Consider the following 18257-nt stretch of genomic DNA (forward strand, 5'->3'; position numbering starts at 1 on the left):
ATTATTCCACGTGTTTTAACTTTATTTATAATTCACTAGTGAAATATTTGTTTTGCAGAGTGGTAAGAAATAGATTTAAATACCTGATAAACGTGAATGCACCTCTTGTCCACCGTGTAGCCTGTTTTTCTGGAAATTTTGCAAAAGCTTCCACAAATATTATTGCGTTTAGTCGTTATTTTATGTTGTGATTTTTTTTTAAATTATTATTATTATTATTATTTCATTGTATCTTGACGCAAAAATCTACTTTTAAAAAAACAAAAATATGACCCAGTTTAAACATTTTAAATAAATGTGAAAATATTACATTATATTTTCCAAATGGTTTGTGGAGTTGATTTGTATTTTTTGCCTATTTTTGTTTTGATATAGCCTAGTGAAGGGGTGTCAAACAAATTTTTGTCATGGGCCACATTGTAGTTACTGTTATGACTATAAAATGTTATGACTATGAAACTATATAAATGTTTAATTGGCTCATCATATTACATATACACAACAAATTGATGGATAACTAGTTTTGAAATCCGCAGTCAAGGATAATAGTTTGTTCAGCTATTTTTGTTAAGTTGCTGTAAAAAAAATGCTTTTGCAATAGCTCAACATTTATTATGTATGACAATTTGAAAATTTTGGTACAGATTCAAGCAAGAATTATGGAAGTTGACACATGATTTGCTTTCGCAGGTCACATAAAATGATGTGGCACACCAGATTCGGCCCCCGGCCTTGAGTTTGACATTTATGGCCTAGTGTTTCCCAACCTTTACTGAGCCAATTAAGGCAAACATTTTACACTAGCAAAATCGCACAGCACACCACCAAAAACCCAATGACCACCAAACAAAAATATTAAAATGATGATGTCATCTCAAGTGTTATGTAACTAGTCATATGTATGTATTTATCATCCTGAAATATGTTGGCAATACATCAAACGAAGCTGTTGACTAGAAAAACAAACTTGCACGAGAGGAACCGTCAATGTTGCGACTGAGTGAGGCAAGACGATGTTTTAATAAGGAGATTTGAAGTTGGAGTTTTTCTCGTTCCAGATGGAGGTTTTCTTTCTGTATTCTCAACACATCATCGTACAAACGCTCTGGAAAGTAAAAGACACAAACAAACACTTTGTATGTTTACGGATGGCACAAACAAAGGTGCCTTTGTGTATTGATATTGTGGAATTGAAAGCTCAAATATAAGCATACGTTTCCATATGTCAATAGGCTGTAAAGTTGTTCAATATCATTGTTAACAAATTGCGTGAAAGTATATAAATCAATATGTTAGTTTATCACACACACACACAATAAAATGTGGTTAGGCTGATGCCATTTTATTGTTGTATAGTATTTGGCAAGCGTAGAAGATGACACTAAACGATTACTGTGGCCATGTTAGTCGTTTTAAAGGCGAACAACAAACTCTTGAATGTACAAAGGTAGAAAGATTTATGTTGTATGCAGTATAGGTGTCTAAAAAGTTAAATCTATCACAAATGTAATGAAAAGAAACACACCCAAATTCCACGCATTCTCTGTTCACTTGTGAACCCTACCTTGCCCAAGGCTGCTCATAAACGTGCAAGTGAGCGAGCCCTTGCTCTGCAACAATTATTGTGTGCAACAAGCTCAACTGCATTAAGGTTTTGCTCTTTACCTGCAGAAGCGTTCTTTACTGTGGCAGGCGGTGTGTATTCTGTGTCACCACTATGGATGTGATTTGTCATCCAGAAAAGAAGCGAGCTGCTCAATTTCACCTCAACAGGGTAGCGGTCACTCACTTGCAGCGCCTGTGGATGTGTGCATAATGCATTATGATCTTTTATTTTCATCATTCGTGTGATACATTGTCCCAGGCACTCACCATTTCTTCTGTCATTGAAAACTCTCTGTGAAAATTGAATGGTTTGGCTGACTGGGGCACAATGGCCGCCATCATGTCGTCTCCGTACACAACGATCCTTTTTCAAACAAGATAGAACTAACCTTTCAACTGTTTTCTCAAACAATAAAATAAACCTCTCCTTTAATTCAAGAAACATTTTGATGAAAACATGCCTGTCGTAGGTGTGTGCATTCGCTGTATTTGCAGTTGTGTCCATGTCGTCACCAATGAGCCAGTGAAAATTCTTGTCGCTGCGAATGCGAAGCTCTTTCATTCCTTTTTGAGTCACAAATTTGCCATCTGCATTGAAGTCACCGAGCATCATTACGTTCTGGGGAAGAAAGGTGACAAAAGCAGAAATCAGATTTAAATAGAAAAGAGGCCAACTCGTATTAGCAAATCTTATCATCTCTCCAGAATTATATAACACACATACACTGAGCACAGGTGGGCCTAAACCTGCGTGGAAAATGTTATTAATGTGGCCCATTCGTTCATTAGATTATACTTATTCCAGCGGAACCAGAACTACATAGGGTCGGTGCCACTGACATCCGTTTTCCATTTGTCCTTGACCGCCAGGAAGACATCATACAGTTCATCCAGCTCTTTCTCTGTTTCCCACTGTGTGGTGCGGACTGGGATCAGCACTATATCGCTCAGCACTGCAACATAAATACAGAATCATTCATTCATTCATTCAGCTTCCGTTCCGGTTATCCTCACTAGGGTCACGGGCGTGCTGGAGCGTATCCCAGCTATCTTCAGGAGAAACACCCTGAACTGGTCGCCAGCCAATCGCAGGGCTAAATAAAGAATCATAATAATAAATGTATCTTATATACTGTAGCTCCTGTCTCGAAACCCAATGACATTTTACATAAAGACAATTGCAACAAGTAGATGACAGGCACAATCCATTTACACAACAACAACAGAACAACATATAGGTGCCCAAGGCAAAGGTGAACAAGTGCAGTTTCAGTGCAGATTTGAAACTGTCCAAAGTTGGTGCCTGCCAAATCTCCTTTGGAAGAGAGTTCCACAGGGTAGGTGCTGCAACGCTGAAGGCCTCTCACGGTGTAAGGGACAGTGAGGAGACTTAAATCAGTTGACCGCAGGTTCCGTGAGGAAGTGTAGTGATGGATTAGCGCTGATGTGTATTGTGGGGCGAGGTTGTGTTGAGCTTTGTACGCGAGGAGGAGCATGTGGAATTTGACTGGAACCCAGTGTAGGTGTGGGGGTGACCTACTGCCAAGGTTTGGTCTGAGTGAGAACCCTGGCATCTGAGTTCTGCACATATTGCAGTCTGGTCCAGCATTTTGCTTGGGATCCAGAACAGGAGTCCATTACAATATTCCAATGATAAATGCGTCGGTGAGGGTCTCAGCAACAGGGCAGCAAATGAAGGCCGGAGTCAGGAGATGTTTTTTTAAATCGAAGAAGGCAGATCTGACCGTAGATTTTATGTGGGATTCATAAGACAGGGTGGAATCCAGGATGACCCCCAGGTTGCGAACCTCAAGATAGAGAATTAAATCCCACACCTTCTGACACAGGGCCTTGGGAGCCATGACCAGGAGTTCACTTTTTTTGCTGTTGAGTTTGAGTAGGTTGGCGGTCATCCAGGTGTTTATTGCGTGGAGGCAGCTGACAATGGCCTGAGGAGGGAGGAGGGTGGTTGGTGAAGTGCTGAGATTCAGTTGTGTATCGTCAGCATAGCAATGAAAATTCAGACCATGCTGGCGAATGATCTGACCCAGGGGAAGCATGTAAATAGTGAAGAGGAAAGGACCCGGTACAGACCCTTGAGACATACCACGGTTGCCCGATATAAGTGTGTGTGTGTGTGTGTGTGTATTTTGTGTGTGTGTGTGCGTGTGTGTGTGTGTGTGTGTGTGTGTGTGCGTGCACGCACGCAAGCATGTATATGGCATAATCATCTGCACGCTACACAAGCTATTGTACTCTGAAGACTGACTGAACTTGACAATCCTGCTGGTCCTTTGATTGATATGGATGTGAAAAAGCAAAGAGGTTTACCAGTGTTGCGTGGTTTGAAGTGCAGAATATAGGGCTCCCTGCAAAAAGCATCCATGTCACAGTCTTGGTTGTCTTCATACTGATAGCAGTCAATCAAGTCGACCACGTCATCCCTTCAACGTAGCAAAGCAAGACACTTGTGAAACTTCGCTATGCATTTCAGTACTGTACATGGCTCCCATGTACAGTAGAGGAAGAGGAAGAGGAACTGTTCCTTGTATCTGTTCCTACCCAGTCGGCTACTAAACTGCTGAGCATAGTGATGGCTTATGTTGACTCTGTGAAGCACATGACAGGTTGAGATTCTCGCACAAGGCAACCCGTCTTTGCTTCATCCAGAAATGAAAAAGCCCACCTATTGAGTTCCTTTACAAACAGTTTAACCGCTGCGCTACTGACATCCACCACCTCAAGAATCACAATGATGTCATAACGAGACACAATCTGAAACATTTAAAGTTTTCCGAAACATAGCGCATGATAAAGATGTGTAAATGCTTCTGGAATAAGTCACCTGGTCTTTAAATGTGTCCTTGTCAAAAACGTTAGGTTGTGTTCTACCTTAACCAGAGCTGAGAGCACATCTGGATTTGAGACTTTCGTTAGTCCAAACCTCTGAACATTGAATGCAGCAATTTTCATATCTGACAAAAGAAGGTAAATTTAATCAGAGGTTCAAAATCTTGTTAAAATGTGTTCCTTCATGTGGTTCTTACCTGCAATAAAGTTTCGAAATGTGCCTCACAGGTAGGTAGTGCACATCCTTAATGCACATACGCATACCACAACTTTGCACCAGTGACTGCACCCAAGGTTTGTGTTTGTTTAAGAGAGAGCAATAATTGGACAATCTGTTTCAAAAGGAAGACAAGAAAGCAGAGCGGGCATGACCAGTTTCTTGGCGGGAATGTCCAGCAGTTCTTTCCTTTCACAATAGAGATGAAACGTGCTCGGGGCTCCAATACGTCCAAAACTCAGTTGCTAGGGTCCTCACCCGTACCAAACCCTGGCAGCACATCACTCCTACAGTAATCCATCCTCACTCGCTCCTGGTCAAGTCCTGCATCACATACCAAAATCCAAATCCTCACCTACAAATCCCTCCATGCACTTGTCCCCCAGTACCTGTCAGACTTCGTCCCTGCATAAACCCCATACCAGTACCTGAGGTCCTCCAACTCTTGTCTCCTCTCTATCGCTCGGACACATTTGCGGACCTATCAAGCCAGATCCTTTAGCGTGGCCTTTAAAAGGTGAGCAGTTGACTGGCAGCATCAATGGAGACAATCAAGAGTCCAAGAAAGTAAACCCAAAACAATTATGAGGTGACAGTGGAGTGAAGTGATTGCAACACCCACTTCATAAACTGCAAAGCCTCAAGTGCATGTATTGCAGGAGAAAAAGTGCCCAAAACAATGAATAAATACATTAGAACAGCAACACTTGGTGTATCGGAATACAAGGTGTTCATTTGCGCTGAATCAAGCCATTATGGGCTGTATCGATTTGCCTTGACCTAATCATTGTGAAATGTTTATATATGTTTTCAAATCATTGTCATTTTAATTACTTAATGACACATTTAACTAAGTATTTGTGTTTTTGTTGATCTGATCTTGGTCCTTTTGGTCTTCCATATGTTTATACGCAACTCCACACCTCCTCGTTCAGCTGGGGTATACACTATGCCCTGTAAACATGAACAATAAACGGGTGACACCTGAGTTAGGTACATTCCTACATTTCCGCCCGCTTTGGCAATCTAACAATCATTTTCTTGAGTTCAGAGAAGTGTGCTGTGCTCATTTGATGGAGGCTTTGACGCGTTCTCAGAGTTGAAACTGTCAGTGATACATTTTGAACAGCAGGGGACTCTGTTTTTCTACAAAGGCCCGATGCTTTGAAAGCGAAGAAGTCGTGACACCGCCTTGAAGAAGGTCGGTACGTTGAAGCGAAACGTCCGCCATATTGGATGTGTCAGAACTGACCGTCAACAGATAGACACCAAAATCAAAGTATGTAATTTTTAATCTGAAGATTCTAAACGTTTACTCTCATCTATATTTCAATATTTCATCACAGTAACAGTGTAACATTCGTTGGTAGCTGTGAACACTCATACAAACGTACAAAAATACATAACCTTGGTTTGGTGTTTACCTACTGTATATTATGAACGTGGAAAAAAAGGAATAAACATTCATAACTAGAACCAGTGAATGTGCTATTTATCACGTTGAAGCCAATACTTTACTATTATGTAACTCTTTATGTGCATTAAAGTAAATGCAGAAAAAAGATCCTGCCCCGTGTGAGGCTCGAACTCACGACCTTCAGATTATGAGACTGACGCGCTGCCTACTGCGCCAACGAGGCCTGAAAAGTCATATCGGCGTTCTCATTTTAAACATTAGATTTTTATTTATAGCCCAAAAAATTTGCATTTTGTATTGTAACAGTTTGCATAGTTTGAAAATTGATACTTTGCTTGAATAAAGGAAAATGTACTTACTGATACTTATTTAATTAAAACCGATTAAACATAAAAGTTACATTAAAAATTGTAGCAAAATAAATGTTTCAAAACCGTTCTAAAAGAATAAATGCCAATTTACTGGACTAAAGTTAAAGTACTTAACAAATGTACTGTATTGGATTAAGAAAATGTTGAAGCCACAGTAACATTTTGCAGATTGAACCTTTAATTGAGTGATTCGTTCTCGTACCCTACATTGAAAATCAATGCTCTTGAGCAGACCTATCAATCACAAGGACTGGGGGCCAGATCCGGCCCGCCACGTCATTTTATGTGGCCCGTGAAAGCAAATCATCTGTCAACTTCCATGATCCTTGCTCTGTTCCAAATTTTCATATTAATACAATATTCATATGTAATAAATAATAATGAACTATTGTAAGCATGTTTTGCCTCCACACCCTTTTTAGTTACTTGAACATTACTTGAGCAAACTATTATCCTTGACTTCAGATTTCAAAACTAGTTATCGATCAATTTGTTGTGTATATGTAATAATATGATGAGGCAATTAAACATTTATATGGTTTTAGAATCTTAACGGCCCGAGGAAAACCGTATCTACAATGTGGCAGGAGTGTTTCACCCAAACTTAATTGAGCCAAGCCACCCATTTTACATTAGAGAACTCTCGCGGCACACCGCCAAACAACACCCTGAACTGGTTGCCAGTCAATCGCAGGGTCAATTTACTAATTGATTTACAAAATGTAAAATCTGGGTATGTATAATTGAACACAAAGACGATACACGCACAGCAACCCATGATTTATTCCAGTGTATAATTGGAACAGACAGACAATGGTATTATTTGTACCTTCATTTCATTGTTACGCCTATCACTTTTTGTCACTGGCATACATGACGCACTATTAGTCCTGTGAAGAAAAGATTAGTGATCCTGAGTGCTGTAAAATAAAGAACAAACTTCATATTTAATTGGCATATGTAATAATTTAATTTCCCCATGCATTGCAGACTATACAGAAAATAGTTTAAATCAACATCATGACAATGTAAAAAAAAAATAAAACATTTTCGCCGATGAAGGCTCTTGTTCGAGTTCAGCAGATAGCAGTGATGGTGGTTAGTACATGATGGAATCAAAAACAATATATATATACACCATATATTTTTAAATCACGCAACAAAACTGGATTTGTTAGAAAATGCTGTTACATTATGTTAAATCTCTACATTATAAGCCAGTCCAGCAGCCATGGATGCTTTTGTTTTTTCACAACCTACATTATTTTTTACTTCATGAAAAGATTCAAGTAAGATTTGATCATTGCCCCCCTCCCCCGACAGAAATGGGGTGGAACGCACTTATACTGTATGTGCTAGCTGACATAGCAGCACAAACAAAATGCATCTTGACTTCACCTCGACCTTTTTCAAATGGCACTAGTTTAAAAAAAGAAAAAGAACATTGCAAACAATCCTTCATCTTACAGTTAATAACGCTTTGTGACAATAGTTCCGCTCAGTTTTAGTGAGATACAATCAGGTTTTTTTTTTTGGAAACCGAGGGAGTACATGGTTGTACTGGTTGCGGTTGCCCAGAAGCAGTAACATTTCCATTAATTTTGGCTCATTATGGCAAGCTCCCACTTCATTGGGACAAAGCTCCAACATGAAAAACAAGAACGGAAATACAGCATTTTCTTGACTGCTCCGACAGGATGTGGCTCAGTGTTAGCATTTTTTTTTTTAAATGCATTCCCTCTAAAATTTGTTTTTGCTGCTGGCAAGTACACTGACCAAAAAACAGGCAGTCATTTGGCACAAGTTGCCCTGCATTGGTAATTCTGACACCTCTCAGAACAACACATCCTCATAAGTAATGAGCATTTCCACCACCAGCCTCTGGTAGCGGATGTCATTGAGCGCCGTCATGGCATCCAGGTCAGGCGATCTCATCAACGTGGGCCCAAAGACGATGCCAAGGTTCTCACTGGACATGAGGTTCTCCTTCTCGTACTGGGTAACTCTGAGGGAAGAGACAGAAGGGCTCAAAAACGAAAACGAAGGCGTGCTCACTTAGCCATCAAAGCACAATGGTTCAGTTCAGATCAGTACCGTACATATTTTTGGCCTGTTTCCATTGCAAAGTGCTCCATAATATACAACCCAAACCGTCCCACATATCAATACCCACTTTCATCAAGGTACCGCCATCAGTCGCAGGTTTAGGTTTTTGTGTGATTTTTTTAAGAGCTTTTGCACACTGATGTACGTGTGATGTGACGTCTCTCCAGACATTTACTAAGTTGCCTGCTATTTTGCTATTCATAGGTTACTAACCAACGCAGAAATGTATATTAAACGAGTAGACCTTCACATTAACCAGTACCCAAGAAGTAGCTCTCAGTTTCAGTAAGTACATCAATCCCTCTCGTGGGATATTGCTTAACTGTTATAAATTTGGTTTTGTTTAATCTTTAAACAATACCAAATAAACAAAAATAATCGGTTAATAAACATTCGGTAAAAAAAAAAAAATATTCCATTAAACTATAATCAAAAATAGATTTTTAACCTATTAATCGATGGAATCATCGATGGAATAATGGATTCTAAAAATATTTGATAGTGACAGCCCCAATTTAATTCATTGCTCGGTTACACTGTCGCACTAATTTTGTAGCTGATGCAGCTGTAGCGGACATGCATGCCACAACTTTGAGGCATCACAGAGACTCGCGACCACCTGAGAACCCCCACTCCTCCACGCTGCCCTGCTGTGAGACAGCGACTAAGACAGGGCCTGGTGCACGTCAAGTGGACCTTAACCTAATTAGCAGCGTCCCGTCAAATCTTGATTCCTGTCTTCAAAAGACCACTTCCCAGACCAAATGGTTGGGGAAGACTATGTTGTTAATATCCACCGATGTGCGTGAGTCTCCACCCACTGGCGTTGAAAGGAACTGGAAACGCCAGAACTTGTGGACGTGCCTCTGATGTTTGTTAACAGAAGACAAAATGTCCGTTTTTATATCTTGCAAACTCTGTAGAGATATTCCAAATGTATGCCTTGGTGTCTGTGTCCCCATTCTCACTTTGACAGGTCCTCTGCATGATTTTGAAAGCTGTTCATGATTTGAAATCAAACAGTACGAAATGTTGTAACAATAAGCAACCGATCTGCCACGACCAAAGTTTAAACAATGATCCTATGCGTGAGAGTACAAAGTTGGGAGTGCTTTAGATTAATATTATTTTTAAATCCATCCATCCATTTTCTTAGCCGCTTCTCCTCACTAGGGTCGCGGGTGTGCTGGAGCCTATCCCAGCTGTCATCGGGCAGGAGGTGGGGTACACCCTGAACTGGTTGCCAGCCAATCGCAGGGCACATAGAAACAAACAACCATTCGCACTCACAGTCATGCCTACGGGCAATTTAGAGTCTCCAATTAATGCATGTTTTTGGGATGTGGGAGGAAACCGGAGTGCCCGGAGAAAACCCACGCAGGCACGGGGAGAACATGCAAACTCCACACAGGCGGGGACGGGGATTGAACCCCGCACCTCAGAAATGTGAGGCTGACGCGCTAACCAGTCGGCCACCGTGCCGCCTATTTTTAAATCCATTTACTCAAATTTGTAGACAAGATTCAGGCTGATGGGTGTGGTCTTCTCCAAGTCAGCACACCCTCTTCCTACGCCCCGCCCCTGGGGTATTTAACTCTAAACTCACACCTTTCTCAGGGAGTTGAGTTCAGGCTAGTCTTGTTTTTGCTCTCCTCGTACCTTGCGGGCAGCTCACCAGCCGGGCTGGCCATCGGCCACCCCTCCCCCGCTTCACCTTTTGTGCGGGCACACGGCTTGGTAAACGCGAGCCTGGATCGAACGGACATGCCTTCCCAGCCTAAACGTGAGCCTCCGCTAAGCGATCAGAGCCGCTACTATGAAGGTAGATCCCAGCCAAGCGGGATCGCACTGAAATTGCCTGCGAGCTACAAAAGAGGCAGGAAGAGAGATGTCCAGTTCTCCCAAGAAAGCGTGACGACCATTTTTCTTCTCCCGCCTCTCTTGTTCCCTTTGTTTTTATTTTTCTACATCTTTTTCGCCAGCAACCAAATCTGTCGCGTTGCTTCCGGAGCAGCTTCCAAAGAGAGACCACCCCCAAAGACCAGCTGATCTCCATTCGTGAGTCGACACTGCAATCCTTACTATGATGTACAACATCAACGCTTAATAATTGTGGGGAAATTACTAGCTTCATACAAAATCCCAACTTTGCCTTCTCTCGCTCTGACTCAACGCATTAAACGCTCACACGCTCATTTAGTTTTGCCCAGCGAACACACACATGATGTCCTTTTTCCATTTTCGTATGCCTCATTTTCTTTCTTTCGTTTACCCTTAGTGTTATTTTCTTTTTGTAGTTGTGGTTCATTAAATATATCATTAAATTCCACTCGTGGTCATATTTTGTGTGTGTTCTGAATTTAAGTAATCCTCTGTAATTTAGGACTCAAAATGTCGTAGAATGTAGCAACCTCTAGATTCTGAGACTGATTTAAAAAGGTTTGTCATCATTTCGCCTAAAGTTAAACTTGAAAAACTTGACGTGGTGCCCTTTGAGACATTAGTTTGATTTTAAAAATCAAATAAAATTTTACGATAAACCGGAAGTAACGCCAACGTCGCTCCCGGCTTATTACTTTATCCTAAATTAATTACAATTCTTATTTCATACATAATCGCTACACGGCAGTCACCATCCTGCTTCCTCACACCGCGGTGGAATCAAAAGCTAGATTTGGGTGTACTGTTCATAACACCACATTAAAAAAATAAATGCGGCAGGCGGGTACCTCTTGAGGTGCGCCATGAGGTACCGCAGCGACTCGCAGTGAGCCGGCGGCAGTAGCTTCAGGGCCTCGTGGAGGGATTCCAGACGCTTTTCTGGGTCAGTGATCTCTGCAATGAGCAAATGGAAGAACACCAATAAAGATTTTAAACATGTTGTCATGGAAAGCATTTGGGGGGCCTACTTGCAGACTCGATGAAGCGTGGGTAAGCATCGTATGTGATGAGGGGAATGGGCAGTTCTCTGAAGTAAAGCTTAAGCGCGCCAGTGATGATGTTGATGTCATCATATACGCTTGATGAGATATCCGCCTTCTCGCCATCTGTGGACACAACACAGTCAGAGGGAAGGGCCTCAGCACGGAGTTTATTTAAGAGTTTAGCAGTGATTCTCACCTCTATCAAACGCTAGCTTGACGTCTTCAACTAGCTCGCTGAAGCCGGATATTCTATACAAACCTTCCGACTGGAGACCTGAAGAACGGGGGGCGGCCACAGTTAAAAAAAAGACAGTCATCTGATTAAGGCTACGTTCACATTGCAGGGTATGATACCCAATTCAGATTTTTTTCTGGAATCTTTTTTTTTTTTTTTTTTTTTAATTCAACCTTTATTTAACGAGGTAGAAGACTAGTTTGAATCAGAACATCTCTTTTGCAATGGTAACCTGGCCAAAAACGCAGCAAGTTAAACATCAAGTACATATCAATATCAACATGTTCTTATATTTATCAGTTCTAAAGCATCTTCTTTTCGCCACTGACTGTTTTCTGCTCCTTCATTGTGACATTTCGCGCCTCTTGATAACTTGAAGGTCAGATGAGTGCCACCTGAGCCTCCAGACTGCACTCGCACTAGACACGTGATTTATATCCACACATGAAAGACGCCTTGGTCGGATTTGAAAAAAATCTGAATTGTACTGTTCACGTTGAACTGAAAAAAATGCACTACATGTCACATATAAGCAAAAAAATAATAATAATCTGAATGTAAGTGTTTACTTACGCTTAGTCAGCTCTCGGACGCCACTCACCTCTGGCTTCAATTTCCTGGATGCACATGTCGACCACCATGGGCCTTTTGGTGTTGTGCGCTTTGACCAGTGTGGTCAGGTCGCAGCTGTACACCTTCTTGACATGACGCAGGTCTGGCTGGCAGTCATTGGGCACGACCTTTGAGCACTGCTTGTGGACGTTCAACCCGCAGTCTGGCACATTTGAGAGGTTTATTTTAGTGTTTGCACGTGTGTGTGTGTTTGTGTGTGCACACCAGAGGTGGGGGACTTAAGTCACATGACTTGACTCCAGGCAGACTTAATTCGCCTATTTTAGGACAGTAATGACATACTGTAATTAAACAAAATGTTAAGAATTAAAATTGTTTTTGTCACCTTTTGCTTCAATTAAATCGACATTATGCTGCTCCTTCTGGTATGCCCACCTCATTGCTCATTAAGCCTCACTAATATTAGTCATCTTTCACAGAGGATAAAACATATATGCCTGTGAGTTTTGTTATATTTACTGTCTGTGTGTTGCTTCACCATTTGTGTTCAAATATCCATTGCTTAAAGGGTTTTAACACGCCACCTAGATGCGACTTGCCATTCGTAAGCCCGTCTATGGCGTTTACCACTATGTTTTGTATGTTGTGTGTATTTTAAATACACGACGTGTAGTTCTCTTTATGTTTAGTTTGAGAGTAAACTTCAACTCAGAGTGGAAATATACAGCTTGAAGTCTCTTTACCACTCCTCCATTGAGGGAGCACTAAAGATTATTACATTTGGATTCAAGGATTATGTTTGTTGATAAAATGGGGAAAAAGAAAACAGCAAAATGCAGACGCCAATTACAATGACTTCTAACTTTCTTGGTCACTATAAAACTCACAAAGACAGGTAAGCTACATTAACTTCACAGTTTGGCTAACTGTTTGATAAACTGTATGTCGGTTATGGGGTTAATTGAGAAGACAACAAAAAGACCAGTGATTCTCCAAGTGTGGATAAAAAAAAACACAGATGGTACACGGGCCCCCTCTAATGGTACGCAGAAGAATCACTGTCCAAGTGCAGTTCAGTTGTATTTAAGTATCAGTCCTTTTATTTTACTGTTTAAGCACAGTGCTAATGTTCAAACTGCACAATGTTAGAATGGTTTACAATAATCTTAAATTAGGAATAACTCGTTTTTGATTAACACTACTACGCTTCTGTACTTTAATGATGGGCATTATTGCGGTACTTGGAGAGCACATTTTCATTTATTTTTTTAGGTGGACCTTGGTGTAAAAAGTTTGAGAACCACTGAAACAGACAACACCGAGATTAGTTTGGGACCGTTAAAATAAAATGTGATTGTGAATTTGTTAATAGAGCTTATGCAAGTATAGATAATGAGTGCAAAGTGGCTAATGTGCTAATATGTTACCTGCACACTTGACTCCTTGAGCGATGAGCCCCCACATGAAGTTGGCGCAGTACTCACACCAGTGAGGGCCACGAAATGTATGAACCTGATGACGGAGGCAAAAGCTGAATAAGCAATCAACACACATGCCCGCACATGAGTCTCACCTTAAAGTTGTGAATCTTCTCATATTTGTGCACCATGTCACTCTCCCTCAGCGTGGCTCGACGCACCAGCGATGTGAGCTGTGAAAGGGCAAAAGATTTTATTGGCTGCCAGAAGGCGGAAGCAGGAGATGTTGGTTTAGATGGAACCGGGCCTCGGTCCACCGAGGTCCTTGTTTTTACAATGGGGTCCAAGGCGGTGCCAGCAACTGGCAGAGGAAGAATTGAGCCACCACTTCCACCTTTTACACCAAGAGCAGTAGCAAAAAAATAACTCTTTTGACGAGCGCGTTTCTCAGTTTGCCTGCCCGACTGCTTCTTCTTACCTCTCCTAACAACATGAGCCTCACCGGTCGGCATTATGGGATCTGTAGTTTAAAGCATGTTTAAGCCAAAAGAGCAATTTCAGTAAAGCACACAACAAACAGAAATAAGTTGTAGAATCCAAAGAAAAGCTGTAGTCAGCCAGCCAAATTTGTCTGCATCCTGATGAAGCTGGTCAACAAAAGTCACCCAGAGAATCACAAAATCTGCTTAAGGATGTGCAAATAAATCCAAAACATCCTTCAGGTGGACTGGTGTTCCGTCTCCCGCTCTGCGCGCGTCGGTCCACATGACTGAGTGCCCGCTAATGCGCCTCTACACTGAGCAAGTGAGAGAGGGAGGGCGAGATAGATAGAACTGGTCACATTCTGAGGAGAGTGAACCAATAAAAGCGCACTGATTCTTACAGTTACTAAATCCCCCAGAAAAATGGTCGCTGGAGAGAAAGCCAAAGAGCTGATTGCTTGTCTTGTTGCATGTTCAATCTGTACTGTGCTTCATCTGCGACACTCCACAATTAGAAAAGTGGAGATATATACGAAGTGCATTTCAGGTTACAACGTGTCTTGGGAGACTGATGTGGATAAACTTCAGCTACTTGAAATCAATGAATGTGTACATCCTCACCCTCTCCTCTGTGTTGCGATCGTCTTTGATGGGAGCTGGGCCATCAAGGGCCTCCATGCTGTGTGGCAAGTTTTTCTTCAGAGTGGGCTCCTGGTTTAGCGTTGTGTAGCCTACGTGCTCATAAATTGGGTTTATGGTCATTTTAGCGATGTACTCCGCAGCCTAAAAGTAATTCACAATTTGAAAACACTTGAAATGCTTTGGGATGATAGAGAAAGAGCAGTTAATGAATAGTGCCCACTGAGTGCTGACCTTGGTCTCAATGTAAAGTGTGATGAGGCCGTCTGTGACCAGGTCATGTATGGACTCAAACCTTTTCTCGCCGACAAAGTGCTTCCCATCATGGTAAAGACGAAAGTTTCTCGTCTGGCTCCCAAACCTGAATGAGGTGACAGGAAAAAGATCTTATGCAAAAACTGCTCTCTTCTTAATGACTTTTAATAAGGTCTGAGGGGGAAAAAAAAGAAAAAAAAAAAGAAACAGATGCCAAACTGGGCCAACACTTTTTCTAGGACTTAGTGGATCGACAGTATAAGATCATTAACCCGAAATCAAACGTTTCATTCACAGAGGAGTATTTATGGAATGTAATTATAAGCACGGGGGAACATGGAAGCGGATACGTGCAGGTGGAACACGGCTATGAATAGACCATCCCGACCCAAAACCAAGTGCTGCTCCACTTTCGCTCAAGCTCATTCAGATGTGGGATGATGATTCACATTCACCAATGGGATAGTTGACTGCAACACGTACTCTGAGTTACGTGGCATATGGCATCGACCTTTTATGAGGTCCGCGTACCTCAGCGCCAGCGTATATGTGCCCGGCTGCCTCTGACTCTCTCGAATGAGGTAGCTGCCTTCGGCCTGACTCAGAAGTTGGTCCGCTTCCTCTCTGGAAATCATCCCATGGTACCTGAACACATCACAAGTCTGATGTTCATATGGAAGAATTTTGGAATTCTCCTAAGACATGTCTATGAAATTAGCTACTTACTCTCTTCCATAATATTTGGGTCGATTGTCCACCTGCGGGAAAAATACACATTTTCAAGACCTGTAAAAAGATTTAGCAGAGCAATTCCACCCACCTGGAAAACTTATTATTATTCGTGACATAACATTTTACTCGCGACCTGCATGTGACCTGGCCTACGTATGGGAGCAGTGAAGAGTCGAACAGAGAGCAGAGCACAGTGTTCTGTTGTCATCAACAGAAAGGATGATGATGGCAAACCAATATATCAACACAATGGCAAATATTTGTGTGGTGCTATGTGAGGGCTAGGGGTTGTACAAACAAGTCTACTAGTCAATTTTCAACTATTTGGCCCATACCACTATCAAAGTGCAAGGACTCAGACCGTGGGGAATTTTTTCACCGCACACGAAGAGGTCCATGATTATTTGAAGTTGTGCAACCCTAAGTAAGGACCGGCATTTGAGCATCACACTGCAAACATAAGAATGATAAACAAGATTTGTTCAAATTCCTACTTGCCAACATTAGGTAAATGGAACCTCACCTCACAAGTGCAGGTTACTCGACGTGGGTGTGGCGCCTCCTGCTGGAGCTGATACACTGTGGCAGAAAACACAGGTTACACCTCAAGTTCTAAGTGAGTTACAACTAAAGTCAAGCAACATTACAAGTACTGTAAACCAGGAAATGGCATCACCAGACACAGACACATACACACAAATACTAATTATAAGCACTTACAATAGGACTTCCATACTGGTGGCCTGTATTCATCGTGATCTGAGAACACAAAAGGAAGTAGTTTCTCTCTTTTACTTTGTAACCAAAGACATCTTTTCTTAAGAACATTTGACAAAAACTGGGGGCAATATGTACACGTACACTGGAAACAAAAAGTATTTTCTCTCTACTTAAAATCTATTGTCAAAAAAAATACACAATCATCATTTTACATATCACTTTGGCTGGATTTACAATGCAAGATTAAAATTTTTTTGCACAGTTAGGATATGCGTCACAGCAGCGTAAAGAGAAAAAGTCAATTGAATTGAATACCCACTGATCGAAATCAGGCCTCTTTACAAGTGGATAAAAATCCAGAATGTATCAGATACCTACCAATGTGAGTGCAGATGGGTTACACCCCGTCAAGGAGAATTTAACATACCGGTAATCAAAATACAGCAAACGCCCACATATTCTATTTATATTTTTTTTGGAGCAACCTACTAGCCGTTATTCAATGGAAAAACTTGCCTATTTACTGTTTTGTGCTCAGGCCAAAGCTGTGTCTAATGTAAAAATATCGCTTCCCACGAATGCTGACGTGGACATTTGAGATTGTGTTGCTTTTAATTTAAATAGGACTTCTACTGCGACCATTGTATGAATTAAAATACAAGTAGAAAGTAGATGTATTGTGTAGCACACTCATCCTTTTCTTGACATACTTAAACTGTTTCCTGTCTTGGTGTATTCAGTGTTCACTACACAGGCCTCATCTCCTCAACACTTTGGTATCCTATCTTCAAAATAACCTACCATCTGGAAGAATTTCACACATCTCACTGAGATGGTTGCTTGGGGCCTTGTCAAAGAAATTAAGACATAACATGTCCTTGATGCATAAAAACTGTGTGTGCAACAACGTTCACACTGTCTTTCTCAGAAGTCAGTAATGGTTCTTTCTTTGCTGTTGCTGACAAAAAAAAATTAAAAAAAATAAAAAAACTGAAATAGCATCAAATCAAACTATCACCATGAGAAATAACTTTTGATTTAAACCATGCAGACAATCAAATTCAACTACCAGCTACAGCTCTAGCGTAAGAGTAATTACAATCACTTAATTAATTAACAGTCTGTTTTACTTACTGTACCACTATCACGTCGATTTAACTAGATTGTACCAAATACTGATACTGTTGCTTACCGAACACATTTAGGGCCATCGTGATGCTGTAATTAGATGACAATGATGGTGAACAATAGAAAAATCACATCCAAATTCCGGCCCTTAAGACCCTGCAAAAAACAAAATAATAATATTAGCATAAATAAAATGACCTTCAGTAAGAGAATTGTAAGACACCCGGTGGCCACCGGCTAAATAACAAATGATCCAGCAGCACCTCGGGTTGAGCAAAAAGCTAACATTAGCAGGTTTATTACTTCATTTGACAGCATAAATCGCAACTCGCGAACCAAAAAAAAAAAAAAAGCGAATTTGTTGTTGTGTTCAACCAGGAGAATGCGACTGCTAATTGTGAAATACAACGGGTCTCTCAATGTAGCGGTTAGCTAATTACACCAAGTACAGTAGAGCACTCACACTAGCATCAATCCCACAATGTGGTCGCCATCTTGCTGGGTCACGTGAACCGTCTTGCCCTCTCCCGCTGTCGGTGGTAACCATGGCAACGGGCCTTGACCGACGGCCAGGAGAAAAGCAAG

At 41.3% G+C, this 18257-nt stretch overlaps 2 protein-coding genes and 1 non-coding gene across 4 annotated transcripts; all 3 read right to left on the minus strand.

The window, feature by feature from the left end:
• Positions 1-625: 625 nt before the first annotated feature.
• Positions 626-4578, minus strand: LOC133474550 (deoxyribonuclease-1-like). Its single transcript, XM_061766733.1, has 9 exons — positions 4498-4578; positions 4292-4380; positions 4130-4214; positions 3937-4051; positions 2446-2558; positions 2067-2224; positions 1873-1969; positions 1666-1798; positions 626-1105 (listed from the first exon to the last, which is right to left on the minus strand). The coding sequence occupies exons 1-9, from the start codon at positions 4576-4578 to the stop codon at positions 954-956; spliced, it is 1023 nt and encodes a 340-aa protein (XP_061622717.1). The 3' UTR covers positions 626-953.
• A 1661-nt stretch (positions 4579-6239) lies between these two features.
• Positions 6240-6312, minus strand: trnam-cau (transfer RNA methionine (anticodon CAU)). The gene has a single exon. It is a non-coding gene; the product is annotated as a tRNA-Met (tRNA).
• A 909-nt stretch (positions 6313-7221) lies between these two features.
• Positions 7222-18251, minus strand: LOC133473017 (N-chimaerin). Of its 2 annotated transcripts, none has more exons than XM_061764739.1 (15): positions 18136-18251; positions 17737-17828; positions 16545-16583; positions 16348-16403; positions 15819-15850; positions 15624-15737; positions 15072-15198; positions 14820-14981; positions 13872-13949; positions 13726-13810; positions 12327-12500; positions 11687-11764; positions 11476-11613; positions 11296-11401; positions 7222-8465 (listed from the first exon to the last, which is right to left on the minus strand). In XM_061764739.1, exons 2-15 carry the CDS (start codon positions 17753-17755, stop codon positions 8294-8296), a joined length of 1380 nt encoding a protein of 459 aa, XP_061620723.1. In that variant the 5' UTR covers positions 17756-17828; positions 18136-18251; the 3' UTR covers positions 7222-8293. The 2 variants fall into 2 exon arrangements, with proteins under 2 accessions (XP_061620723.1, XP_061620737.1); XM_061764753.1 differs by lacking the exon at positions 18136-18251 and adding an exon at positions 17936-18086.
• Positions 18252-18257: the final 6 nt, after the last annotated feature.

The sequence above is a fragment of the Phyllopteryx taeniolatus genome, chromosome 1, assembly GCF_024500385.1.
Source record: "Phyllopteryx taeniolatus isolate TA_2022b chromosome 1, UOR_Ptae_1.2, whole genome shotgun sequence".
In the NCBI taxonomy this organism is placed as follows: domain Eukaryota; kingdom Metazoa; phylum Chordata; class Actinopteri; order Syngnathiformes; family Syngnathidae; genus Phyllopteryx; species Phyllopteryx taeniolatus.